Source organism: Cydia strobilella, chromosome 12 (genome assembly GCF_947568885.1).
Source record: "Cydia strobilella chromosome 12, ilCydStro3.1, whole genome shotgun sequence".
Taxonomy (NCBI): Eukaryota; Metazoa; Arthropoda; class Insecta; order Lepidoptera; family Tortricidae; genus Cydia; species Cydia strobilella.
In genome coordinates this window covers 16,543,244-16,568,548 of record NC_086052.1, presented here as the reverse complement: position 1 = coordinate 16,568,548, position 25,305 = coordinate 16,543,244, and the positions used below count along the sequence as shown (strand labels likewise).

The 25,305-nt window shown below is 36.8% G+C and overlaps 1 protein-coding gene across 1 annotated transcript; it reads right to left on the bottom strand.

The window, feature by feature from the left end:
• Positions 1 to 466: 466 nt before the first annotated feature.
• On the bottom strand, positions 467 to 24,996 carry LOC134745880 (uncharacterized). Its single transcript, XM_063679976.1, has 8 exons — positions 24,712 to 24,996; positions 21,890 to 22,083; positions 20,721 to 20,946; positions 12,530 to 12,760; positions 12,350 to 12,462; positions 8,884 to 9,235; positions 5,389 to 5,453; positions 467 to 879 (listed from the first exon to the last, which is right to left on the bottom strand). Exons 1-8 carry the CDS (start codon positions 24,842 to 24,844, stop codon positions 775 to 777), a joined length of 1,419 nt encoding a protein of 472 aa, XP_063536046.1. The 5' UTR covers positions 24,845 to 24,996; the 3' UTR covers positions 467 to 774.
• Positions 24,997 to 25,305: the final 309 nt, after the last annotated feature.

The window sequence follows — 25,305 nt, the reverse complement described above, 5'->3', positions numbered from 1 at the left end:
TCATTCATAAAATACATTTACGATCTTTAAAAACTACATTCCAGTTAAAATTTGAATAAAATGTTTAAACGACGATAATCGTAGTCTAAAAATAGTATTATCCGTATACCTAAAGTAAACTAGAATATTTATACCTAGTATACCTACTAATAAATTCCATAAGTTTAACATAAATTTGTAAATACATTTATGTCAACTGAGAGCTGTATATTTAATAAAGATATTTTATTTATTTTATTTTATTTTATTGGGAAACAAACAGCTTACAATAATACAGGATAAAGATATTATGACTAATACATGAGCCAAAACAGTTTCCACTTCCACTAAGGCCCTGGTCTGCAACAAACGCCGTAGGTCGCGTCCGGCGTGACGCCGTGCGCCGCGTCTGGCGTGTGAGAGAGAACACTTTAGTGCATTTCTATAGTAAGCATTCGTACGTCGCGACCTACGGCGTTTGTTGCAGACCAGGGCCTAATGGTATAAAACATAATTGCTCAAAGGGAAGGGAAGATATTAGTAATAAAGTAAGTAGTTACAACCTATGCTTAAATATGATTAGACTTAAGGTCAAATCACATCGCATGTGTAATGTAATGCAGCACGCATATAGATATATATAATGTTGGTATATTGTAAGCCATGCAGTTGATCCAGTACTATACGATGTGTTCTGCATTGTACTAAACTCGTCACACCTTTCACTTTAAAATCCACAATGGGACCATTAGGAATTAGTACTGATTTCAGTAGACACTATATTATTCTAGGTTATCAGTTGACGATGCCGGTGTCCTCCCATACGACGAGACGGTAGCCGGGCTGCACGCTGTCCACGTACAACCCGTTCATGTACGGGCTTGGAAACAGTGCGCTCAGCTGCAAAATATTACCACTGCTTTGTAATTTATACATTCGTATGGAAAAATAAGTTTTTGGCAAAAATACCATTTTTGGTACGAGCTTTTATCACTGACTGTACTTTTTTGCACAGGCAACTAATACAATTCTAAAAACCCCAAACACAATTAGGGTTCGTTGTTTTATCACAGAGTTCCTATGGCCACCTCCTGTCTCCATCATCAGATCAGCTCGATGGTACCATAATATTGCATTGCATTGCATGCAAATTTTCAGCTTTATCGGAAACCGGGAAGTAAGTCAAATTTAACTTGCAAGATTTGACCCTTACAAACATAGTTACATACATATAAGTGTTCCGTAAACAATTTTGTATGGAACACTAAAAGTATCGTAATATTATCATTCAGTGTAGTGAAATGTAATGCAATGATTTCAGACCAAAAGTATGAATGATAAAAAAACTGTAATAGATGTCATATATTAAAGAAAAAGTGACGAAGCCCTCCAGTGGTGAAGGCCGGATTCGAACCGGCGACTTTAGCTTTTTCTTTAATATATGACATCTATTACAGTTTTTAATTTATATATAGTAGTGTGACTACTTAAAAAACACAAATCAAAATATTTAATAAAATAATTTGATTTGTTCGCAAACTTGTTCTTATGAATGATAAATTAGTAATTTTGTCCCTTGACCAACAAATACCATGTACATATAATATGTCTAAATTTCTTAGTAAAAAAAAGTAAGAGCAAAATTCAGTTGTAGTGCATAATCCTTTACAGTATTTTCTCGGAAACGTTCGTATTTGCCATGCTACTTCAGTCAACCTCGGTACTTTTTGTACTGAGACTGACTGAAATAGCAAGACACGTTCGTACGTTTCCGTGAAAATACGATGATACAGGATTATTCACTACATCTGTAAATGTAGGATAAACGTACTTACTATTAGTCATAAATGTTATAATTGCAAGTACATATATATTATATAGCATCCTTTAAAACACTTATTACACATCATACTTTATAAGTTATTTTGCACTAAGAACGGAATGAAATTAAAATAAAATTTTCTTACATATCACAGATATTTATTTCAAATTACCATTTCAGCATATCAAGCACGCCAAGTATTCAAATAGGTCTAAACAATGAAATGCTCATAACAGTTCTCACAAACATTTTACTATTGTACAGTCGCCATCAGATATATCGGAGCGGCCAAGGTGATTAAAAATATCTGAACACGCCTCTATTGTCAAGTCAAGGCGCTAGGTGCGTGTTCAGATATTTTTGAGCACCTCGACGGCTCCGATATATCTGATGGCGACTGTACATTATGACTTATAAACAAGGCACTTAAATAACAATGAAATGTGCCATTTTCAACCAAAAGGGTACTTATTGTCGGTTGTCAATAAGGCACTATTTCCATATAGCTTCAATTTAGAATCAACCTTATCGACAACCGACAATGTGGTACCTTTTGGTTGAAACGTCACAAATAATCTGCTTTTGGCATTGGCCGTAAATGACGTAATGCCTATTTATTTATTTATCATTCTGTAGTCAAACTCGATAACAATAAAATACCTATTTAAAGAAACATTATACAAGTACAATTTTTACATCATCCTTACAATAAATTCAAGTCAAATATTACACAGACTTTACACCATTTTAAATCACAACTATCTACTTTGTTACAATATTTACTTTAATAGATCAAAAATAGCTTAAAAACTAAATTACAGTATCTACACATTTTATAAGTTATGCCTGAAGCGACATGTTTTATTTTATTATAATAGTTAAATTTAAAATATAAATGTATTACTGTAGGACCATTAAGTAACCCAGTCTCGAAATTTAATTCCTAAAAAAACAGCAAATGCATATTACTTACATATTTATATACATATTACTTATAGGAAATTTTTACACAAATTGACTAAGACCCACGGTAAGCTCAAGAAGGCTTGTTGTCAGTTGTGGGTACTCAGACAACGATATATATAATACATAAATACTTAAATACATAGAAAACAACCATGACTCAGGAATAAATATCCGTGTCATCACACAAATAAATGCCCTTACCGGGGTTCGAACCCGGGACCATCGGCTTCATAGGCAGGGTCACTACCCACTAGGCCAGACCGGTCGTCAAATACTAAATCTTATATTTATATCGACATATGCTACCCCTTTCCTGCGATTGGCGCAATTAAAATCCAGTCACAATCCATTAAAAAACCCTAAAGGCTCGGCCAAACACAAGGCACGACGCAGCGCCGCGGTCGCGCGGCGCGACCGCCGCCCATGCTAACAGGTTAGCGACGTCAAACAGACTGCGTCCCGCCGGCATCGCGCCCCGCTTCTGTCGCGCCCCGTCGCGCGCGTCCACGCGGCGCGGACGCGGCAGCCCGCGGCGGCACGCTGGGTCACATCAGTCGGACGTGAATGAGAAACCCTCCGCGCGCGCATGCTGTTGTATCGGGCGCGAGTCACGCCCGCATCGCGCCGCGTCCGCACCGCGTTCGCGCGCGCGATGAGTGCATGTTGAGAGCGCGAGGCCGGCGCGATCCGCGCGCGACCTGTTTGAACAGGCATCACGTGGCGCGGACGCGGCGCTGCGTCGCGCCTTATGATTGGCCGAGCCTTAAATTATATTTTTAACAACATAAGTGCAAGGTGGAAATTAAAAATATCCCTTACGAGTAAACCCTGTTTATTTCCTTAGATTGAAAAGGAAATATTTTACGTAGGAATTATGCATATTTAGATCCGAACATCAAAATCAGATCAGGTAAATCATTGATTCATTGCACTAATTTAAACTTTCACGATTTTTACTCATTATTGATCACTTAAACGGGACTTAATCGCGTAAAATTTTGTTTAAGTCCCGTTTTAGTAAATAATAATAAGTATCTTTTATTCAGTATATTCAGTTTCTCCGAGTTGACATTATAGTCGGATTCGTCGGTTCGGAGTTTTTCTCCTACTAATTTGAGCAATTGCAAATTTATCATTATCATCCTTATGTTAGCAGCAGTAACTAGCCCTGATCTGTCTGCGACTATATAAAAAGGGTCTAACCTAAGTTACCTGACTTAGTGAATATTACTGAATATCTTATAATAGTGGCAAATAAGAACGTAGTCGTTGAGCTCGTAGCCGCGCCAGTCCCATCAAGGTGCAATCTGAATGGAAACTGCAGTGAACAGCGGAGCGTCCGGCGCGTCATCCATGTTAAACAAATGCAAACATGTATACGCGTGTGGCCTCAGTGCACGCTGTTCAAATCAGTTGGAAGCTCGACGCTGCACGCTCCGCTTGTCGCTCGCGGCCGCACTCAGGCGAGCCTCTCCGGGCGGTGCGTGCGCGCGGGCGCGGGCGAGATCCGCCAGTGCCGACGCTTCACGCCCGACGATCGGCGCTGCAAACGAGACGCCTATACATATGAGGGAGATAACATATCCCCCGGATTTGGTTTTAAAATGCCTGTTTGGCATGAATTTGACACATTCATTCATGTATATGTATAACAATGAATCTACAACGGTTATTTAAAAGAGATATCGTGATACAAACTACACATAGGGGAGATAATCCTCAAATTTCTCATAAAAAACCTAGAATCGTCCACACCCATGTTTTGCTAGCCGACTTAATAAGCGTGATATGCTGAACCATTCATATAATATTATTAATCAGAATTGCTAGATAGATTGAATACGAGAAGCACAATTGCTCGCGTATATAAATGTACAATTATTCGTTGGAAATGTTTAATATTCAAACATACGAAAAGTTATTATCGCGATCGCTACCCCACCATGCAACAAAAATTATAGACTGCATTTAAAACTTTAACAATTTTCAGACAATAGTCTAAAGTCTCAGACGAGTACTAAAATACTTCAGTACGTATAGATATATAAACAAAATATGACGACCGGTCTGGCCTAGTGGGTAGTGACCCTGCCTGTGAAGCCGATGGTCCTGGGTTCGAATCCCGGTAAGGTCATTTATTTGTGTGATGAACACATGCAGATATTTGTTCCTGAGTCATGGATGTTTTCTATGTATTTAAGTATTTGTATAAGTATTATATATATCGTTGTCTGAGTACCCACAACACAAGCCTTCTTGAGCTTACCGTGGGACTTAGCCAATATTTGTAAGAATGTCCCTATAATATTTATTTATTTAAAATATCACAAATTAAATTACATATGTAAAAATTGTAAAATCACAAATTAATTAGACCATACAACAATATTCCGATATTCTAATTCTTTTTACATTATTTTATATTGAATATAATTGTTCCATCTACCCTATAAAGCATTAATTAATAAATGCGTACTTTTTCACCAAAGGGACAAAACTACAGTATCTAAAGGGAGCCAAATCACATCAAAATATGTACAAAGGATGCCAAAGAAAAACCCTAGGGTGAGCACTAACAATTCCTTATTATGCAATGAGTGTCTTGTCTTCTCATTACTTACCACGCTATCGCTGACTTCCTCAAAGTCCATGGGAGACTCTTGTTGAGATGTGTCGGGAAGGCAATCTGAAATTAAAAAATAATAATTTTGTTAACAGATTTTCTTAAGGCTTACATATTTCGCAGGCACATGGTTTTTAACATCTCTTTTTTACCCGTCAACTCCTTTTTTATCGGCTAGACAGAAAAGTTACCTCTGACAAATACGCCAGTGAATTAGTTTTTAGTAAAGTTGAATATAAATTATTTATTTGGAGACATGCAACTGCAAGGAAATGCAGGGCAAAAATTAGTTCTGGGCATATATTTATGGGTTAATAAATTAATAACATATGTAGGTTTTACAATATCATATTAACAAGCTTGGGCGAATCACTAATTCTAAAACAAATAAAGTAATCAGCTAAGGTGGTTAAATTCAGAAGGTCGTTTTGTTGCGGTTTTCCTACACGAAACGTTTTAGTTTGTCACACTAGAGTAGAGAATATAAACTATTATCCTCTCGATACAATTAATTCCCAAAGTAACCTCTAACTCGGATTTTTAATCCTACTTTACTCGGTTATTTATTATGTGATACTATAAACAGAAAAAGAAGAAAAAACAATCTTAACATAAATAGTAATTTCATAGCTTTAGAATTTCGATATTGTAAGGTAACGTTTTTAAAATAAATAAAAACCGACAAAATTCGATCAAAATTGACACTTGGCGTGTATGTTCTTTCCCGTTCTTTCCTGCGAAATGTGACAAAGACAGCGGCAAACCGATGGAACAGCCTTAAAAGTACCTACAATGTTTATTATTATTAACATAGTATACTGAGCAAGTTATTAATTTACTTTTCTCAAAAATGGACGGCAAAGTCGACGTTGCCGGTTAAAAAGTAGGTCGCGAAGTGCGTAGTTTATGGTCAGTCAAAAAATTAAAAAGTTAAAAACATTGCAGTCTCGATTTCGGGACTGCAATGTTGCATACAAATTCTATTATTTGTCGAGTTCCAAACTTTTTAAAAGTTGAAGTCGCATATCAAATGAAGGCATAGGTCCATGAAACAGCCAAACAGATGATCAGTACTTATTATTATAATGTTGGTACCGCGACTATTTAGGTGTCTAAAATAGGTTGGCGTATTTTCAGCATAAAAATACACTTCTATTTTTAATTAAAAAAATAAAAAGGCGGCAGAGCAAATCTTTTCACTTTTTTCTGTGAAAATATATACATAAGAACGTTGCTTCTGTAAAATATTTCTATTATATTTGTATTTATTGCGCCATTTTTGAGAAAAGCACTATATATGACTCGGCTGGAAGGCTACTTGCTGGCTTCGGATTCAATTAAACGGACTCCCAAGGTCGTCCGTTTAAAACGAATCCTCAGCCAGCAAGTAGCTACTTCCGAGCCTCGACAATAATGTACTATTACCAAATATATATAAAAAATATACCGAGTTGATAATTACTAGTGATCGGTAACAACGTTTTAATCTCATGGCAGCATGGTCGAGTTAAAGTAAAGGAAAGTAACAATTTTGAAGGAGACGGTCAATTAAGGTTCATATAAAGGTTACCTAATCAATAATTTTACTATGAATTTTACTTTATAGATTCCTTTAACTCAACAACGCGCTATGAAATTAAAACGTTGTTACCGATTACTAATAATCACCATAACATAATAGATGTATGGTAATTATTAAGTATGGTAACTGAATTTATTAGATTCAGTTATTTCAGTTACAAGCGCATTAGGTACATTTTCGCTCAGTGTTTTTAGTTGAGCTTGGTACGATTTAAAGACTTGAGACTAAAGCCAGTATGAAAACCATTTCTCGAGTCTCAAGGACTCCGGTGAGGCACCAAATCGCAATAGTAATTTCAATTCGTATTGTAAAGCTAAATATCTGTCCGTGTGAATCACTACGCTAGACCGCTCAAACCACTATCACACCAGCGAGCCGACGAACTGTCATTGACTTCTTATCGCGCTATTTCAACTACAACTGACTTTGTTTCATAAAATAATACTTTCAAAGTCTTCGCGATAAACGAATAACATTAAGGCCGTTCCATCGGTTTGCCGCTGTCTCTGTCACATTTCGCAAGAAAGAACGGGAAAGATCATGCGCGCCAAGTGTCAATTTTGATCGAATTTTGTCGATTTTTATTTATTTTAAAAACGTTACCCTACAATATCGAAATTCGAAAGCTATGAAATTATTATTTAAGTTAAGATTGTTTTTTCCTCTTTTTTTGTTTATAGTAGCACATAATAAATAACAGAGTAAATTTGGATTAAAAGTCCGAGTTAGAGGTTACTTTGGGAATTAATTGTATCGAGCGAAGTGTCATAATTCGTGTATCGGAAGCTATGATATTAAAGATAATATAGTCAAGAACTACATATATTTTTTCCACGTCTACGAATATCAACGCCTCTTAGAAAAACAGGATCATATAAGGAGATTTTTCGCCTTCTGGCTCAGGGAACCGCCTTAAGAAGTGTATGAAAACGGGTTGTCACATTCCGTGCCTCACTCGCTCATGGCATGGCCCCGACGGAAGACCAGCGTCAGCCCAGCCAAGATAGCACCATGCTGAGTCGGAACCGTTTCGTGAATCGTGGTTAATGTGTCATGTAATGTTATGTGTTGTAACTTTGTTTTTTGTTCCTTTTTATCTAAACATATTTCATTTGCCTAGTATTTGTAACGTTTGCCACGAACAAACAGTTTCTGTTTTTATTCAAATATAAATTTCATGCATTGCATGAGGCCAATTGGGTCACATTGTGTGTTAACTACAGTTCATCGACCACATTTTTTTATCGCTCTCACCTATTTAAACCCAGTTTTTATTTAAAACACCGCTATCGCAAACAAATAAGACAATTAAATGACAGATTTCTCCGTATGTTCAGTTCACACGAGAAACCACTTGCTCATAAGTTCTTCCGCAATTTTGAGTTTGTTCGTTTTTAAATTTCACAAAAAAGTACATTCATTATTTGATATTAGGAAATAGATTCATACGGAATAATATTTTTTTACTGGCGAAGAATGACGAGGAGAGCCGACCCCAAATGATATGGGAAAAGGCTAGGCGAAGAAGAAGAAGGAATAATTTTTTTTATTAAAATATATACTCATGAAATAAAACTATGAAAACGGATTATATCGCGTATATTGAATTTATAATACATCCCGACGTTTCGAATCCTTTACAGCGTTCGTGGTCAACGGGTGACCGCTGACGAACGCTGTAAAGGGTTCGAAACGTCGGGATGTATTATAAATTCAATATACGCGATATAATCCGTTTTCATAGTTTTATTTCATGAGTAACTATCGCGGTAACCGAAGACAATATTAAAATATATACTATAAATAATAAATTGGGAATGCATACCCGATTACCCGATGCAGAGTTGCAGACAGGACATCGCCTCATCGACTATTAGAAGTAAAAATTAGACATAACCTAACATAATTCACCTTCAGTAGGCATCAGCATCCAGAAATGCGGCCTCAACAGCCTCCACAGCCCCGGCGGTATCCTCGCTCGTTCTTCCTCACTGACTGAAGCTGACAATATCTTTCCTGCGTCGACCAGTAACGACGCCCGCCATGATGCAGCGTATATCATTCGCATGATTGACTGCGCTGCGGTGGAACACACCATGGATATAGTTATAGCTACGTCGACCAGTACATTAGACAACTCACCTTCAGTAGGCATCAGCATCCAGAAATGCGGCCTCAACAGCCTCCACAGCCCCGGCGGTATCCTCGCAGGCGCGGATCCACCGTTGTGGGCAAGATGGGCATGCCCACAACCTTTTTTACACTTTCACGGTATATTGAGATCGATAGGCCTTCATAAAATAAAAAATAAAAACAATGAATCGTGCGTGATTCGGAACGCAGCAAAGAGCCATAGACAAAAATGGTGATACTGTTTGTCACATTTTTACAACATATTATCTGTTTCTTTTTGGCGCATGAATATGTATTAGAAAAAAAGAGATGACTACTGGTTGGAAGCGCGCACTCGCGCAGACCATAGACAATAGACAGATCTACTAATTTAAAAGCAAGAGTGTATTGAGTTGTATGCATGCACATGTAGATTCCCGCCAAAATGCCAAAAGTTCCGAGGCAAGCCGCCATTCTTGAAAAGTTTTTTGTTAATGTCAGTCAGGGTAAAATAGCTGTGATAGTGTGATTGTTGTTTCGACACAATGGTAAGTTATTTTAATGAAATTATTGCTATTTTACCGCTCTAATGCAATGCCCTACTCTATATATCATTTGTAACTTTATTTTAACTTTGTTTTTTGGTCATTTCGGCCAGGGTTTACCTAAACAATCAGAGCAATTTATCGCTCTGATTGTTTCTCGACGTGTAAGTAAGCTACTCTATGTATATTACTTTTATAATAAAACATAGTTACAAATTATCCAATAAAATATTCATTACCTACATTGTTTATCGATTTATTATTTGTACCTATGATATTTCGTGTTGTGTGTGATTTGTTTTCTTGAGGGGGTTTTTTGGCGTCTTCTAGTCAATGACTAAGTAAATATCTTGAAAATTAAATCCTACAACTACTCACGCAGCTGTGCAATAGGTATATATTTATGGGGCATATCATGCAATCTCGACTGAACATTTAGATTTAAAAATTTTAATTGGGTAGATTCTTTATGTACCTAGTCAAATATAAAATAATTTACCTACATATTTAGTGGTCGATTGAGTAGTAATGGAATACCTCATACTATAGGGAAATAAGTCAGCTAAGCGTAACTACGTTTACTAAGTATTAGGTTCAAGGGAGTTTAAAAATGATTCATAATACGTATGTATTATTAGTAATTTTCAAACTTTACCATACTATATATTAAGTAAGGAAACTGGTATATGGAGTACTCTATGCTTACTTATTTATCTAAGATTTGTACCCTAACATCAAAATGTTTTTACAAATATTAGCAACTCTCCCGGTTAGCGTTGCTACCGCAGAGAGATCTTTTTCTACTCTTCGCAGAGTAAAATCTTGGTTGCGGGCCTCAATGGCAGAGGAAAGGTTATCCGGGCTAGCTCTCCTGAATATACATAAAGATACGAACCTAGATATAGATCAAATAATCAACGTTTTCGCAAAAAAGAAACGTAAGCTTGAATTTGTAATTTAAGTATATACTTAAATAGCAAAATCAAACTTACGTTTGGGTGCTCCCACAGTTAAACCTCGTTACCTCGCGCGTCCAATGATGATGCCTATGACAGTTCATTTTTGTATGGAACAGCTGTCACGTAAAATGTTCGTACACTTTTTTGGAAGTATAGCACATTCGTTTATTTAGAAATGTACTAATTAACTAATAAAAATACGGTATAAACATAAAATATTTCTTATCTTAAGTTCTTAAGCCTATTCAAATTTGACTTTGGAAAGTAAGTAAAGGTGTAAAACTGAGTCAAAAGTAGTACCTTAGTAATAAATGTAATAAATAGATATATATTGATTATAGTCTAGCATGACTTAATTGCTTTTAATGCAACTTATAGATTATGAAAAGCTCTGACAACTAAGTAGTCCACAAATTAGCTGTCTATCATTTATGATTTTTTACTTAGCCTCCTTGGGCTTACTGTGGGACTTAGTCAATCTGTGTAAGAATGTCCTATAATATTTATTCATTTATTTACTTACGCAAAAGGCTAAAATGTAAAATTCTTACTTTTTCATAACCTCGATACGAATGACTCCCTGTATACATAAGTATATAACAGATTGGCTCAAATATTTTTTTGCAAAAAAAGAGTGGTGCAAAACTGAATCATTGCAAATAAATATGTATGAAGCAGACCACTGATTAATTTTTGTACGTAGTATTTATTTCTGCAATAATTACTAGATTTAAGATTTGAGAGAATTGCTGTTTATTATAAGACGCGTTACAATAACAAAACAAATTAATAATAAAATTTTATAGGAATGTAAATAGGTATAGTGTTGTAGCACTATACCTATTTACATAAAAAAAATCCTATATATTTTTTTAAAGTTCCTACTTAAACCAACTTGTCTGAATTATATTGGTTAAAAAGGAGTAGTTATATTACTAATCATCAGTCATGATCATTATCTTTAATTTCTATTTAAGTAAAAAAAAATAAACGAATTATCTATTTTTAGTTCATGTACGTATAATAACTTGATGGATGTCAAAGGATATTTATGAAGATCTTCGAAGTTTTGTTATGAAAAAAAAATAGACTACCCGACTACCCGCCAATCATACCTCTATGATTGGTGCAAAACATGGTAATAACTTTTTAAAGATAAAATTCAACATCCTATTTTCAAATTACTCAAAATGAGAAATAATTTACAGCAAACATAATTGCTTACCAAATTCGTATACCTACATTTAAGATTCATTTCAAAGAAGAGTAGAATGCGGTTCGGTTTAGCATCTAACTGTAAATAAAGTTATTTAATGTAAAATGTATACTAGCGTTTAATTTAATTTGATATCATTTGAAGTAGCCGAAATTTCATCAAATCGGTTCAGTAGTTGTAAATTAAGTCTCGCCTGGTGCATGTCACTTGCTGGTCACACTACAATTTCCGAGACACCGTCAAGACACCGCCCAGTTTAGTGTCCCTATTGGTTTACTAGCTGTGGCTAGTATAGGAAACAAAAAAAAGATTGATTGAAATTGATTTGGAATTTAATCAAAACTGACTATTTAATTGGACGAAATCAGCTCTGAATTAATTCAAAGCCAAAGTCCTGATGCGCAGGAAAAAGGAAATAGGTAATCAAATTCAAAAGTCATTCATGACTCATAATTGCTTTATGAGCGAACTTAGAGTCGCACTTGGCCGATTTTCGGTTTTCGGGTGGCTGTGACCACAACCTTTTTTGAGGGCTGGATCCGCGCCTGCATCCTCGCTCGTTCTTCCTCACTGACTGAAGCTGACAATATCTTTGCTGCGTCGACCAGTAACGACGCCCGCCATGATGCAGCGTATATCAGTCGCATGATTGACTGCGCTGCGGTGGAACACACCATGGATGTAGGTAGTTATAGCTACGTCGACCAGTACATTAGACAACTTACCTTCAGTAGGCATCAGCATCCAGAAATGCGGCCTCAACAGCCTCCACAGCCCCGGCGGTATCCTCGCTCGTTCTTCCTCACTGACTGAAGCTGACAATATCTTTGCTGCGTCGACCAGTAACGACGCCCGCCATGATGCAGCGTATATCAGTCGCATGGTTGACTGCGCTGCGGTGGAGCACACCATCGGGAACAGGTTTTGATGGCGGCGGAGGTTGTAGAATGATATGCCTGGGAATTCACAAAAACGCGATTAGACGACAAGAAAGTTGCATAACTATTACTCTTCCTATTTGGTATTTGATTAAATATACATGAGCTTTTCTACATCATCCGGGCCAAAAGAAGGAATAACGTGACACATTATTCATGAACATATTTATAATTCATCATTTAAAAATATCGGCTCATTAAATAGTGTCGACGCTACGGTGGAGCACATATAATTGAAATAAGTAGGTACCTATTAAAACAAACCCACTTTTACACACATACATACATAGGTTGCTATTATCAACCCCCGTTTGGCTTAGTCATGGTGTTAGAAAAATCTTTCAAGGTTAGCAAAATAACTACGAAGAATAAGATTCAGTACCTCGATGGCATTGATCGATCATGAAATCGCATGTTGACAAGCGGATGTTTATTGATATTAATTTAAAATGTTTTCATTAACTTCAGGATCTGGGTTGATTACATTTTCGTCGGATCAAAGTTAGAAATTGATCAAGGGCCTATGATTAAGAGCTGAAACCGCTTTTGTTATGAGAAAACTAGCTTGCTGAATATACACTACCGCTCAAAAGTATTTAGGAACCCGCAATTTTCACCATACAATTGTATACAAAAATTATTTTCAAAATCATACTATTCGATCGCAGGCAAATAAATCTCGTACATGTTAGATTGAATTTTTATTTAGGTTAATATATTGAGCCTCAAATTGTTGCCAACCACATCCTTAAAAATTTCGAGTTTACTTTATGCAACGATTTATGGATTATTTTACGCTTGCCATTTGGTAAATAGGCAATTTACACGAATATTCTGCACATGATTTTGAAGCTCGATATTTCTGATAAATAGAAAAAGTAAACTCCACAAAAGCTGTCACCCGACTGCGACTTAGCGGTATAATTCTGAAATTCGATTTTGTATACAATTGAATGGAAAAAAAATACGAGTGCTTAGGCATAGTTATGAGCGGTAGTGTAAAATACCGAAAAAAGATAGGTATGGTGATTAAATATTAGGTAGATGGCATTGATAGCTTATCAAATTAAGCCATGCCAAAGCAGCCTTTAATAACAAATTTATTAAGTTTTTAGCAAGTTGAAAGTTTGCGTGCCAATTGTCACTAAATTGCTTAATCACGCGAGGTTCAGTCAACAAAGTCAGGTACAAGGCAATGTCACTGAATTAAATCGCTCAATAAGGAAAACATAGTAAGAATAGTAAAAAATACTGTTAAATCAATTTTAAACTTTTATTATAAATGTTAAAATTATTCTGTTTTTACAGTTTAAACCTCTTTTTTGGCTAAGTGTAAAACATTCCCGCGACTAAAAATCCGGGGTATGCTAATATATTACCGATAAAATATCTACTTTAACTTACTTACTTTAGGGATAAGCTCGCCTTTGTACCTAAATTTATATGAATTTCATGTTATCAATTTTTGTTTTGTACAATAAAGTGATTTACTACTACTACTACTACTACTACTACTACTACTTTATCAAGATCGTTGTACTCCAACCAAACCTCTAGGATGCAGTCTGTACAGTCGCCATCAGATATATCGGAGCGGCCGAGGTGTTCACAATATCTGAACACGCACTCTAACGCCCTGACAATAGAGGCGTGTTCAGATATTTGTGAGCGCCTTGGCCGCTCCGATATATCTGATAGCGACTGTACCAAAGTAGGCTTGAGATAATTGCCCTGCTTTATTTACCAGAATAATTAAGTACCCAGTGTTGAACTAATTATCTATATATATATTACGCGAGGCCGATTTTTGATCATCCCATCAGATCTACAGTTATGGTCCGATTTTAATAAAAATCTATGTCATTTGATTCGTCTCATGCTACAGATTTGCAATAAGCTCTTAGTTTTTTGATTTTTTCCCGAAAAAGTACTAAAAAGTTAATTTGAAAAAATGTACCACGTGACCTTTGTTATGACTTGAGATTGAATTGAACTCAACCTATACATATATGCAGGGACCGGCCCGCTATCCCTTATCGGGGTTTTATAAGGGTATTGCATAAGGCTTAACTCACCATACCCTTTGCCAGACGAAACCCTTTGTTTTGGTTTTAAAAACCCTTATATAAAGCTACCACATTTGAGTAATCGGTAGCCCAAATACCCTTACAAAACCCTTATCATCCGCTCACCAACACCTTGCATATTGCTTATAAGGGTTAGCCTTATAAAGGGCTTCCCTTTTAGCATATAAGCCTGCTAATTTAAGTCGTCTACCTTGTTATATTTAATGAGCAAACTAGTAAATGACCCCACGCAACATTGTAATCAAGTCGGCTTAGCTTACCTTATAATAACTGGATTATGCAGATAGAGACATTATCTTATAATCACAATGACTAGATTAATGATTAGTTATTGGAAGTACATTATAACATTACCTGTATTTAGAAACGTCTCAATTTGAAAAGAATGAACAATGTTGTCAATGAGTCAAAATGGAACGTAGATGGTATATCTACAACTATGCGTCTATATCTATATTGCATATACTGGGTTACATCTTTAGGTGATACAAGATATAGGTATGTACACGATTGTACTCATTCCTATACAGAGTGGCTAAAAAATAAGTACATTCCCGTTGCCAGGGAGGTTTTGGGATTATACTGAGCAACTTTTACTATGGGACCAACCACGAAATCGCGAAAAAAAATTACCCTCCAATAGAATTTTGGCTGGTCCATTTTCTATGGGAGGGTAAATTTTTTTTTCGCGATTTCGTGGTTGGTCCCATAGTAAAACTTGCTCAGTATAATCCCAAAACCTCCCTGGCAACGGGAATGCACTTATTTTTTAGCCACCGTGTATATGATCAACTTTTACTACAGCAAGTATAGTAGCTGCGAAATCTCTAGAACAGTCTTGAAATTTGTTGTGTATATAAATTAAAGGCCCCCTTTTCATATCCACACCATTTGACATTTGGGGACCTCAACTACTTTAAGGAATAGCAGCCATTTTGGAAAATGTGTACCATCCTGAAGCAATTCGCGTTTTACTCTAAATCTACGTTCTCTATGAAAATATGGTGGAAGGCAACATTAAAGTTTATTAAATTCTACACAAAAAAGTCCGTAATATATTTGCGGAAAAAATACATCTTGTTATTAATAGTAAATTTCGATGCTAGTGCGGAAAGTATGTCATTACCTCACGTGTACCGAGTACCGGGTCGAGTGAATAATGACATTTCCGCACGTGTATCGATCGAACGACGTTTTTTAATACACATATTTTTCGTATTTTTACATTAACTGTAGTTTTTATGTTGGTTACGACGTTTAAAGGAAACTAATATTAACACTCATCAATAAGTAGTCATGAATTGGAACAAGTATAAATTTAAAAAAAATGGAAAAGTAAAAAGCACTAGTTCGCGAATACCAACTTTCCGCACGCTAAACAGCTACGTAAAGTAGCACTTTTTAAACAACTGTATTAAAAAAATACTTACTGAATCCAGATTACAATTCCGTAGTAATAAAAAAATCTTGTAAACGTGTATTGGGCCATTCTGTAGGTATAAATTGTAACTTTGTTCCTTATTTGATATCAAAGAGGATATAATATTATAGAGCGGTACTGTCATAGTAAATTTTGTAACCACAGTAAATTCACTGCCATCTATCGACACTTTAAAACTAAAAATGAAGATTTATAAAAATACGATAAAATGTATTTAAATGATATTTTTTATTTGCATTAATTATTATTATGATTTTGACCCATGTTCTTTCACTGATATGCGTTAAAATTGTTAAATAACAACCGAAACCGTCAACGCCCTCTATACGAGAGTACGCCAAAGGTAGTGGCGCCATCTGATCGAGAATCAAATTTTCGTGGATTTTCGAGGCACGTTTTTTCCTTAGACTGTATATCCATCTATTACGGAGTTATATCTATCTTTGTTTGATATTAAAATAAAACGTTGTGCAACCGACCGATTTAACCTTTGTATGTTTATTAAGGGGCCCACTGACTATCAGTCCGCCGGACGATATCGGCCGGTCAGTTGTTCGGAACTGTCAAATTTTTGTTCTAACTGACAGGCCGATATCGTCCGGCGGACTGATAGTCAGTGGGCCTCTTTACAATGTAGTCAATCAGTTTGAAATTGTTTACGATGTCACGCAATCAATAAATACAATGCACTCTCGTAGCGATATAGTAATTGGTGTTATTATAATTGGACGACTCGTTTGTGTTACCAAAATAACAGAGGTACAGTCTGGCAAACCAAATATATCAATAAATACTTAAGATCTGCTGTGGAATGGAGTACCCACCAAAAACATTTTCATGTAAAATGTTGCCAAGACGAAACCATAAGGCTCGCACTGTCAAAAAGTTATCAGATTTCTAATAGGGCCAAGCTTCTAACTCTACAAGCTCTAACTTCACAAACTCTACACCTTAGTCAAAATATGTGGCTTGGCCGTTTCGCTACCGTCACATGGGCGTAAGGTGACATATTTATTCACTACTAGCTTTTGCTCGCGGCTTCGTCTGCGTGGACTTAGTAACAGCAGCTAAAGTAAGTATAGCGCCTGGAAAAATTCTCATAGCAATCATTCAATTTGAGCATATTATGCACACAAATTAGCAGGCACTTCATTAATTATCTCAAATCCACCCCGCTTTTTACTTTCTTAAGGGATGATTTTCGGGATAAAAACTATCCTATATCCTTCTTAGGGACTCAACCTATCTCTATGCCAAATTTCATGTAAATCGATTCAGCGGTTTAAGCGTGAAGAGGGAACACACAGACAGAAAGACAGACAGACAAACAGACAGACAGACTTTCGCATTTATAATATTAAGTATGGATAGTATGGATTCATTATACAGTTCTTGTAAGTAGTAACGAAACGGCCAAGCCACATATTTTAACTAAGGTGTAGAGTTCGTGAAGTTAGGGCTTGTAGAGTTAGAAGCTTGGCTTTACAAGAGATCTGATGGTTTCTGACAATGGCACGCTCTGTAGCACGCGTTCAGACATAATGGCACACAATGGCCGACCGCTCGCACAAAAGAAACAATGGCTTTTGTTTAACAGATTAGGGTCTTAGACGTAAAAATCTTAAAAAAGATGCAGACTATACCCAATTAGGGAGCCCGTCTAGTGATACCCTGATAAGAGTGATAAGTATAATTAATGTAAAGATTTCGTAACACAAACACAATTAATTCGAGTAAATTTGATTGTTTACGTTTTGGACTACAATTACTACAAATAAAAACTTTCCACGTATTGTTTATACGACTTGCAGTTGCAGAGTAGGTGTACAGTACCGATCAAAAGTTTAATTTCACCCTTTGTTTTCGGTACAAATGAGTACTTTTATGCTATAATTTTTTTCCAGTTCGGATGTCGAAAATTTCCAACTGATCCGTTATTGTTTCCAGAGATGTCTTTGATTAGTCAGACACAATTTACGTACATTTCTAAACAGCTCATTACCTATATGCATTGCCTTATAGGCATAACGGGCTACAATTAGAACCACATCGAATTGCCTCGGTGGGGACACCCGACGTGTCCGAAGTGTGTGCGCATGAATCCATATTATCTGCCTAAGAAAGTGTTTCAGTTTCTCAGTCTAAGGTAACCGACATAGCTCTTAGGATTGTACGTTTAGTGGCGAGGCCACATGGCTCAGCATTTGCCGCCATTTCGTTTTGTTATTTAACAATATTAACGCATATCAGTGAAAGAACATGGGTCAAAATCATAAAAGTATTTTTATAAATCTTTATTTTTAGTTTTAAAGTGTGTCGATAGATGGCAGTGAATTTACTGTGGTTACGAAATTTACTATGACATTACCCCCAACAGCATTCTGGGCGTGTTCATGGAGCGCGAAAATGGCCCCATGCTCAACCGTTGGCAGGGGCTGCATGCACTCGCCGTCTAGTTTTTAGTTTTAGTTTTTATGCGCTACTAACACTAGTAATAAGATTGAAATGTTTGCTAACCATGTATGGACCTTTTAGTCTGCAATAAATGATTTTTATTTTATTTATTTATTTATAACCGCTCTATAATATTATATCCTCTTTGATTTTAGGGAATGAGCTGTTTTATGTACGTAAATTGTGTCTGACTAATCAAAAACATCTCTGGAAACAATAACGGATCAGTTGGAAACAAATTTCGACATCTGAACTGCAAAAAAATATCGCACACAAGTACTCATTTGTACCGCAAACAAGGGGTGAACTTAAACTTTTGACCGGTACTGTACGTTAAAGAGATCTTCTGACAGATATTACAAAAGAGGACATTTCGTACAGTCTGGCAAAAAAGAGTAGAAATTATGACCACTTCCTGAAATGATCGGAAGAAATCCCGAATATTCTTTTTGCAAATGTGACGTACATCTCTGTTTTCCATATTAAACATTATTATACGACTAAGAACAAAAATCGTCATGAACGCAGTGTGCAAAACGCACGCGACACCAGCACAATATTTAATAATGTAATATTATGTAATATTTATTAATGTCAAGCATAAATAATTAGCATAGATTAACCCAGATCCTATGTTTGATTGTGAATTGCGGCCGGCACTATCTTAATAGTGTTTAATCCATGTATCTTAATCATAATTAGTCGGGAATTAAACATCGCTTAGGGCCTGTTTCACAATGTCCAAGTAAAGTATTGGATAGCTAATTAACAAACAAATTAACTGCCAGATAAAATTTCCTACGAAAAAAGCACTTTATCCAGCAGATAAAGCTTATTTGGAGATTGTGAAACGCCAACGATGACTTTATTCGTCAGATAAGTGGCAAGTAGCTTATTCAGGACTTTACTTGGACATCGTGAAACAGGCCCTTAATATTGTAAATAAAATACGGCCCGTATGTTATCTCACTACTGAAAACCCGGTCAATAGGTGTGACAATAATGCATAAGGGGGCGTTCAAATATTACGTAACGAAATTTTGGAAGCTTTTTGACCCCCTCCCCCCCGTGTAACGCGCCATAATGTTTTCCTGTACCCCCCCCCCCCCCCACCCCGTACCTAAAAGTTACGTAACACCAGTGACCATTTTTACCTAAAAGTCACAATTATGTTTAGGAAAGTATAATCATAAAATTGAAGAAATGAGCGACCGTGTATTAGGAATGTTATAGAATGAAAGTAAAGGAAGCGCAAGAGGTATGTCAGGATTGTAGCAAGTGGAAATCCGTGGTCTCAGCCTACCCCTCCGGGAAATAGGCGTGATTATAATGATATTTATTTTAAAAAAAAACATGTTACGTAACGCCTTGTTCCAAGTGTTCCAACCCCCCCTCCCGCCCCTGTAACGCATCGTAACGTTTTACAAGACCCCCCCCCCCCCTTTGCGTTACGTAATATTTGAACGCCCCCTAAGACAGATGATGTTAGCAGTCTATGTATGTTGTTATGTTTGTGTCGTGTGTTATTCCACCGTGTCCTGCCACGAATAACTAATATATACTTTGTAGCTTCTAAGTTCCCGAGACGCGCCATCCTAGTCAGAGAAGGCGTAGCGAGAAGGCAAGAGGGCGCGGGAAACTTATTTATTTACTAGCCTAATTTAGTGTCCCACTGCTGGGCAAAGGCCTCCCCTCGCTTCCTTCACTCTAACTTAACTAAACAAACAAACTTAACTAAACAAAAAATCTTATAGATTTCTCACTACTAAACCATTAAGGCTCTGCCTTTTTATAGAGGCGGAGACGAACGGACATGAGAGGAATCAACCAATAGCATTGGTTGTAATCCACATTTCTTCTCCACTCCGCAGATTCTGCTCATCTCCGCCTCAGTGGAAAAGCAGCCTTTTAAGGAGGCACGAAAAACATGTGACAAATCCACTTCGCCGCGACCAGAGATGACGGCTAGTTAAGTACAGCTAGCTAGTTAACTTACCTTGCGGCTCCCTGTTGAGGTAGAACTCCAGTGTGCCCTGCCACATATCCACGCGCACGCCAACTATGGAGCCGCGACAGAACCCCGGGCTGTCGGCCTTCTTCGCGTCGTGCTGCACTGCACCTTTGTACGACAGGCCGTAAGAATGTTCGTCCTCGCCGAGGAGAGACGTGAACCTGAAGCGGCTGTCGGCGATGTTGACTTTGTCGGTGCCGATGCCTACCATCTGTCGACATGTCGGTTATATTAGAATACGTCGGTCAGAAGTCTAAAACAGGTGGTGGTAGATTTAACTAAATAATAAATATATTTCCACAACTTCTTGTGGGCACGAATTCTATGAAGCAATTTGAAATCATGCTGAATTTGAATAACAAACTAATAGTGGTGTAGTAGCATAGGCTGCATAGGTAAGTTAATTATCATTATCAGTAAACTAGCCACATGTTCGGTTCGGATCGAAACATGTCTAATGTCTATCAATACGACCTATATTACGTGATTGTCCCATTTCAAATTGTTACGTTTGACTGATGAGGAAATAATGAACAATACATTATATCATAAGTTTGACTCTGGCGACAACTATACACGTGCGACCTAGACCCTGGCGCTCTCAATCACACAGGCATTTAGGCAAACTGCCAGGAAAACTAGAAAAAACTATCTCGACTTGCCTTGAGAAAGAATGCCAACGAACTATTGGGGAACTAACTGCGCAAAAGTACGAAGCTTAAACAAAAGCTGATAGAAACCAAACGCATTGGTTTACTTTTTGACGCAAATGTAATAAATGTATTGTACTTAAACCTTGAATTGAATAATTTAATTTGTTATGTGTATGCATACTGAGTATGTGGAGGGCATCCCGTACTTAAATTGGACAATTCCCCTTTAAGTGAAAGGGCTGCTGCTGTTGTCATCGAAAACTACCCCAGTTTTGTTTCACTATTACCTATAGATACAATGTAAAACAGACCAAAACTTGAAAAACTTATAATATCAGCCTGTTAAATCTCCTATTATTACTAATGAATAATGAAGGTCCTCGCTTATCTGTTTTCCCAGATCCAACAATATAAGCGAAACTTCTATTGGCGTCGAACATTACCCTAATACTACTACTACTATTAGCCCCTGGGGCGGTAAGATAAGAATGAAATACTTACAATATCAGTGCCATATGTGGCTGTTAGCATCTTGATTTCCCAGTAATAATGATGGTCCCTGTTGAAAGCAGCGTCTCCTCGCACGGCAGCTGTGCCGGAACTGTAGAACGGATGGAATGTGACTTGCTTCTGGTTGTCTTCGAACACAAGCCAACTCTGGCTTTCATCGGGCTGCTGCCATTTCCATTCGCGTACTGAAATGGGATTAAGAATCGTGAAATGGATTTAGCTTGGTAATTGAGAAATACACTATTTAATTACATTTGAATTACTTTTTTTCGTCAAAATTGGGTATATTTACTAATTTAGATTTCAATGCCTGCAAAGCGGCTACCTCTATCCGAACGCTGACTAGATTTGGGTAGCGATTTTTTTTAAAGAATATATGAGTAAAAAATTCCGTAATTTCCGTATGAATAAATAAGATGCATATCATAGCTTTACATTACGATACAACTGCGAAAAAGAGGAAATTACCTATTCGCACATGTGTCGTACAACATTTTACAGTACATATGACCCTTTAAATTTTCGACGTAGTTGCGTAATGAGCTTATTTATCGCACTAGTGCGGTAAAGTAGCACCAATATGTACTGTAAACATAATTATGCACTGATTGTTAAGGGGCCCACTGACTATCAGTCCGCCGGACGATAACGGCCTGTCAGTTGTTCGGACTGACAGGCCGATATCGTCCGGCGGACTGATAGTTAGTGGGCCCCTTTAGCAGTGAAATAGCCTTAAGAATTTCGTAGATATACATTTTTTCCTATCTTTAGAGGTGTTTAAGAATAGTTAATGGCATCAAGGAGAAAAATGTGGTCTTATATGACAACTTAATTAAAACAGCACTTAGTTGTGTGGCAGTAGGTTGAAAAGGTAAACACTTATACCTACAATGTAGCCGAAGTAAGTATCTTTAACGAGGTATGACAGTCTAATAAAGCACATTTCTCTATACACTTGTAATTCTAGACAAATATGTCTGAAGTTTATCTTAATAGAATAATCCAGGTGGGGAAAAAGGGGTATGGACAACATCTAATGTAAAAATATACTAGAAGGGAAAGGGGGCATATGAAGTGCTAAGTGAAATCTTGTTAGAATGGAGTATAGTTAGTTAGTTTTGCTGGGCATTTTCCGCAACTCGACATCCAATGTGCCTATTTTGCGTGAAACGAGGTAGCGCTACTCTAACCACCCCAGCTCCTCCACGAAGCCTAGCAAGGTCTTCAGGTTGCTAGTTGCTTCCTTTAGTGTGCATGGATTTCCTAGGTATTTGCTCCTATATACTTCTACCTGTTTACAGTCTAGGAGAATATGTTTTGTTGTTTCTTCTTCTGCCATGCACGCTCTGCACATGGGGCTGTCCGTTTTACCCATAATATGTAGGTGTTTGTTTAGTGTGTTATGTCCTGTTATTAATCCTACTATTTTACGTAGTTGGCTTCTTGGTGTTTTCAGTAATATTTTGGTAAGTTTGTGGTTCAGTTCCGGTAGAATTTCTTTGGTTTGCCTGCATGAATGGAGTATATCACCATACAATAATGATCACAACTAGAAAACAATAGTTATATTGACTTGTTAAGACACCCAACAACACATGTACCCCAAAAATAAGGTCCTTTAAAATGTAAGCTTATTAGGGATTACTTGGGATTAATCAGTTATTCCTAAATTCAAACGAGCCAAAGTTATCTCAGGGACTACAAAACACAGCTCAAGCTTACCCGTTTAAAAAAAAAGTACCCTTTTACAGTTCTGTACCCAAAGGGTAAAAACGGGACCCTATTAATAAGACTCCACTGTTCGTTTGTCTGTCTGTCTGTTACCAGGCAATTATCACAGATCATGTATTGTATTTCTGTTGCCGCTATAATAACAAATACTAAAAACAGAATAAAATAAGCATTTAAGTGGGGCTCCCATACAACAAACGTGATTTTTTTGCCGTTTTTTGGGTAATGGTACGGAACTCTTGAAGTCCGATTCGCACTTGGACGATTTTTTAAACTATTGACTTTTATTGCAGTAGACAAAAGTTTGTAAACTAGTCGAGACTTTAACTTACCCTGCTACTAGTGCAACTTATGTAATGATGGCAACATACTAACAATTAAGTGCTATTTTCATCTTTTCCTCTATTGCAAGATGTAATGTTATGGTGTAAGAACAAGTTTTAACCATGCAATGTTATTGAGTAACAATAATTAAAGTGGGTAATGGAGCATTTCATCACAGTGTCACTTACACCTTTTTTTTTATAAGTTAAAATATTTATAGTAGGTATGTCATGAAATAACTACGGAAACCACTGCATTATTGAGGTAAAAATTGATTATATATTTCTTTTTTAGTTCTTAATGTTCTTATGTTATATATAAATAGTTTTTCTTTTGGTTTTACAGCTTCTGCCCGCGACTTCGACCACATATAATGATTATTTTTGTGATAAACCTAACCTAGGTCCTTGCTCGGGACTTAAGCAATTTTCATACCAAATTCAACAATCCTTATTAGAAATCGGTTCAGATATATCATTTTTAGCGTTCCGTACCCAAAGGGTTAAAACGGGACCCTATTACTAAGACTCCACTGTCCGTTTGTCTGTCACCAGGCTGTATCTCATGAACCGTGATAGCACAGTTGAAATTTTCACAGATGATGTATTTCTGTTGCCGCTATAACAACAAATACTAAAAAGTACGGAGCCCTCGGTGGGCGAGTCCGACTCGCACTTGTCCGGTTTTTTAAGCAAGTTTTCTCTCCATCCAACCAACAAGTCAACCCATAGTTTAAAAGTAACAGAATATTTACAAACCTTCAACGTCCTCCCCACATGAACAAGGGTTCACCTGCTTCCGTGGCACAGGTTCACGTTTCTTGAAACACTGACAGTATGGTTTGGCATATTTGTTCTCACTGACTTTAGATTTTTGTGGCCCGAGCAACATTTTGACTGCATAAATTCGTATCACAAAGTAAGAACAGGGTTCATTTCACTTCGTTATTTCAATACAATGCACAAAATAACAACACGTAACGTACAAACGACAGCACTGTATCTCAGAGGCACAAATAACCAAAGAGCATAATATAATCACTACGTTCACTTCATCAAATGGTTCAAACAAAAACGTCAAAAACTGAGTGACTTCACTTCAGTGACTTGAGTGAGTAGTGAGTACTGACTCAACTGACTGAGCTAATGAGTGAACTGAGTTAACTGAAGGACCTGACTGCCTGACGGTTGGTAGCAGTGACAGACTTATATTAAGTTGTCGTTCAGAAATATATAAAGTTATCAGACCTTATTACTCTCATCTTTTATTTGGCGTTTAAAAAATGTCAATTAAAATTAATCATTTAAAAATAAATAATAACTTGAAAAAATATATATCAATGAAATATAAAT

Excerpts from the sequence above, each read along its gene's own strand:
- LOC134745880 (XM_063679976.1), bottom strand. The coding sequence starts at position 24,844 with ATGTTGCTCGGGCCACAAAAATCTAAAGTCAGTGAGAACAAATATGCC. Across the intron at positions 20,947-21,889 it reads CCACATATGGCACTGATATT|ATGGTAGGCATCGGCACCGA; the intron begins GTAAGTATTTCA and ends ACATGTCGACAG. Across the intron at positions 5,454-8,883 it reads GATGCTGATGCCTACTGAAG|ATTGCCTTCCCGACACATCT; the intron begins GTGAATTATGTT and ends TTTTAATTTCAG.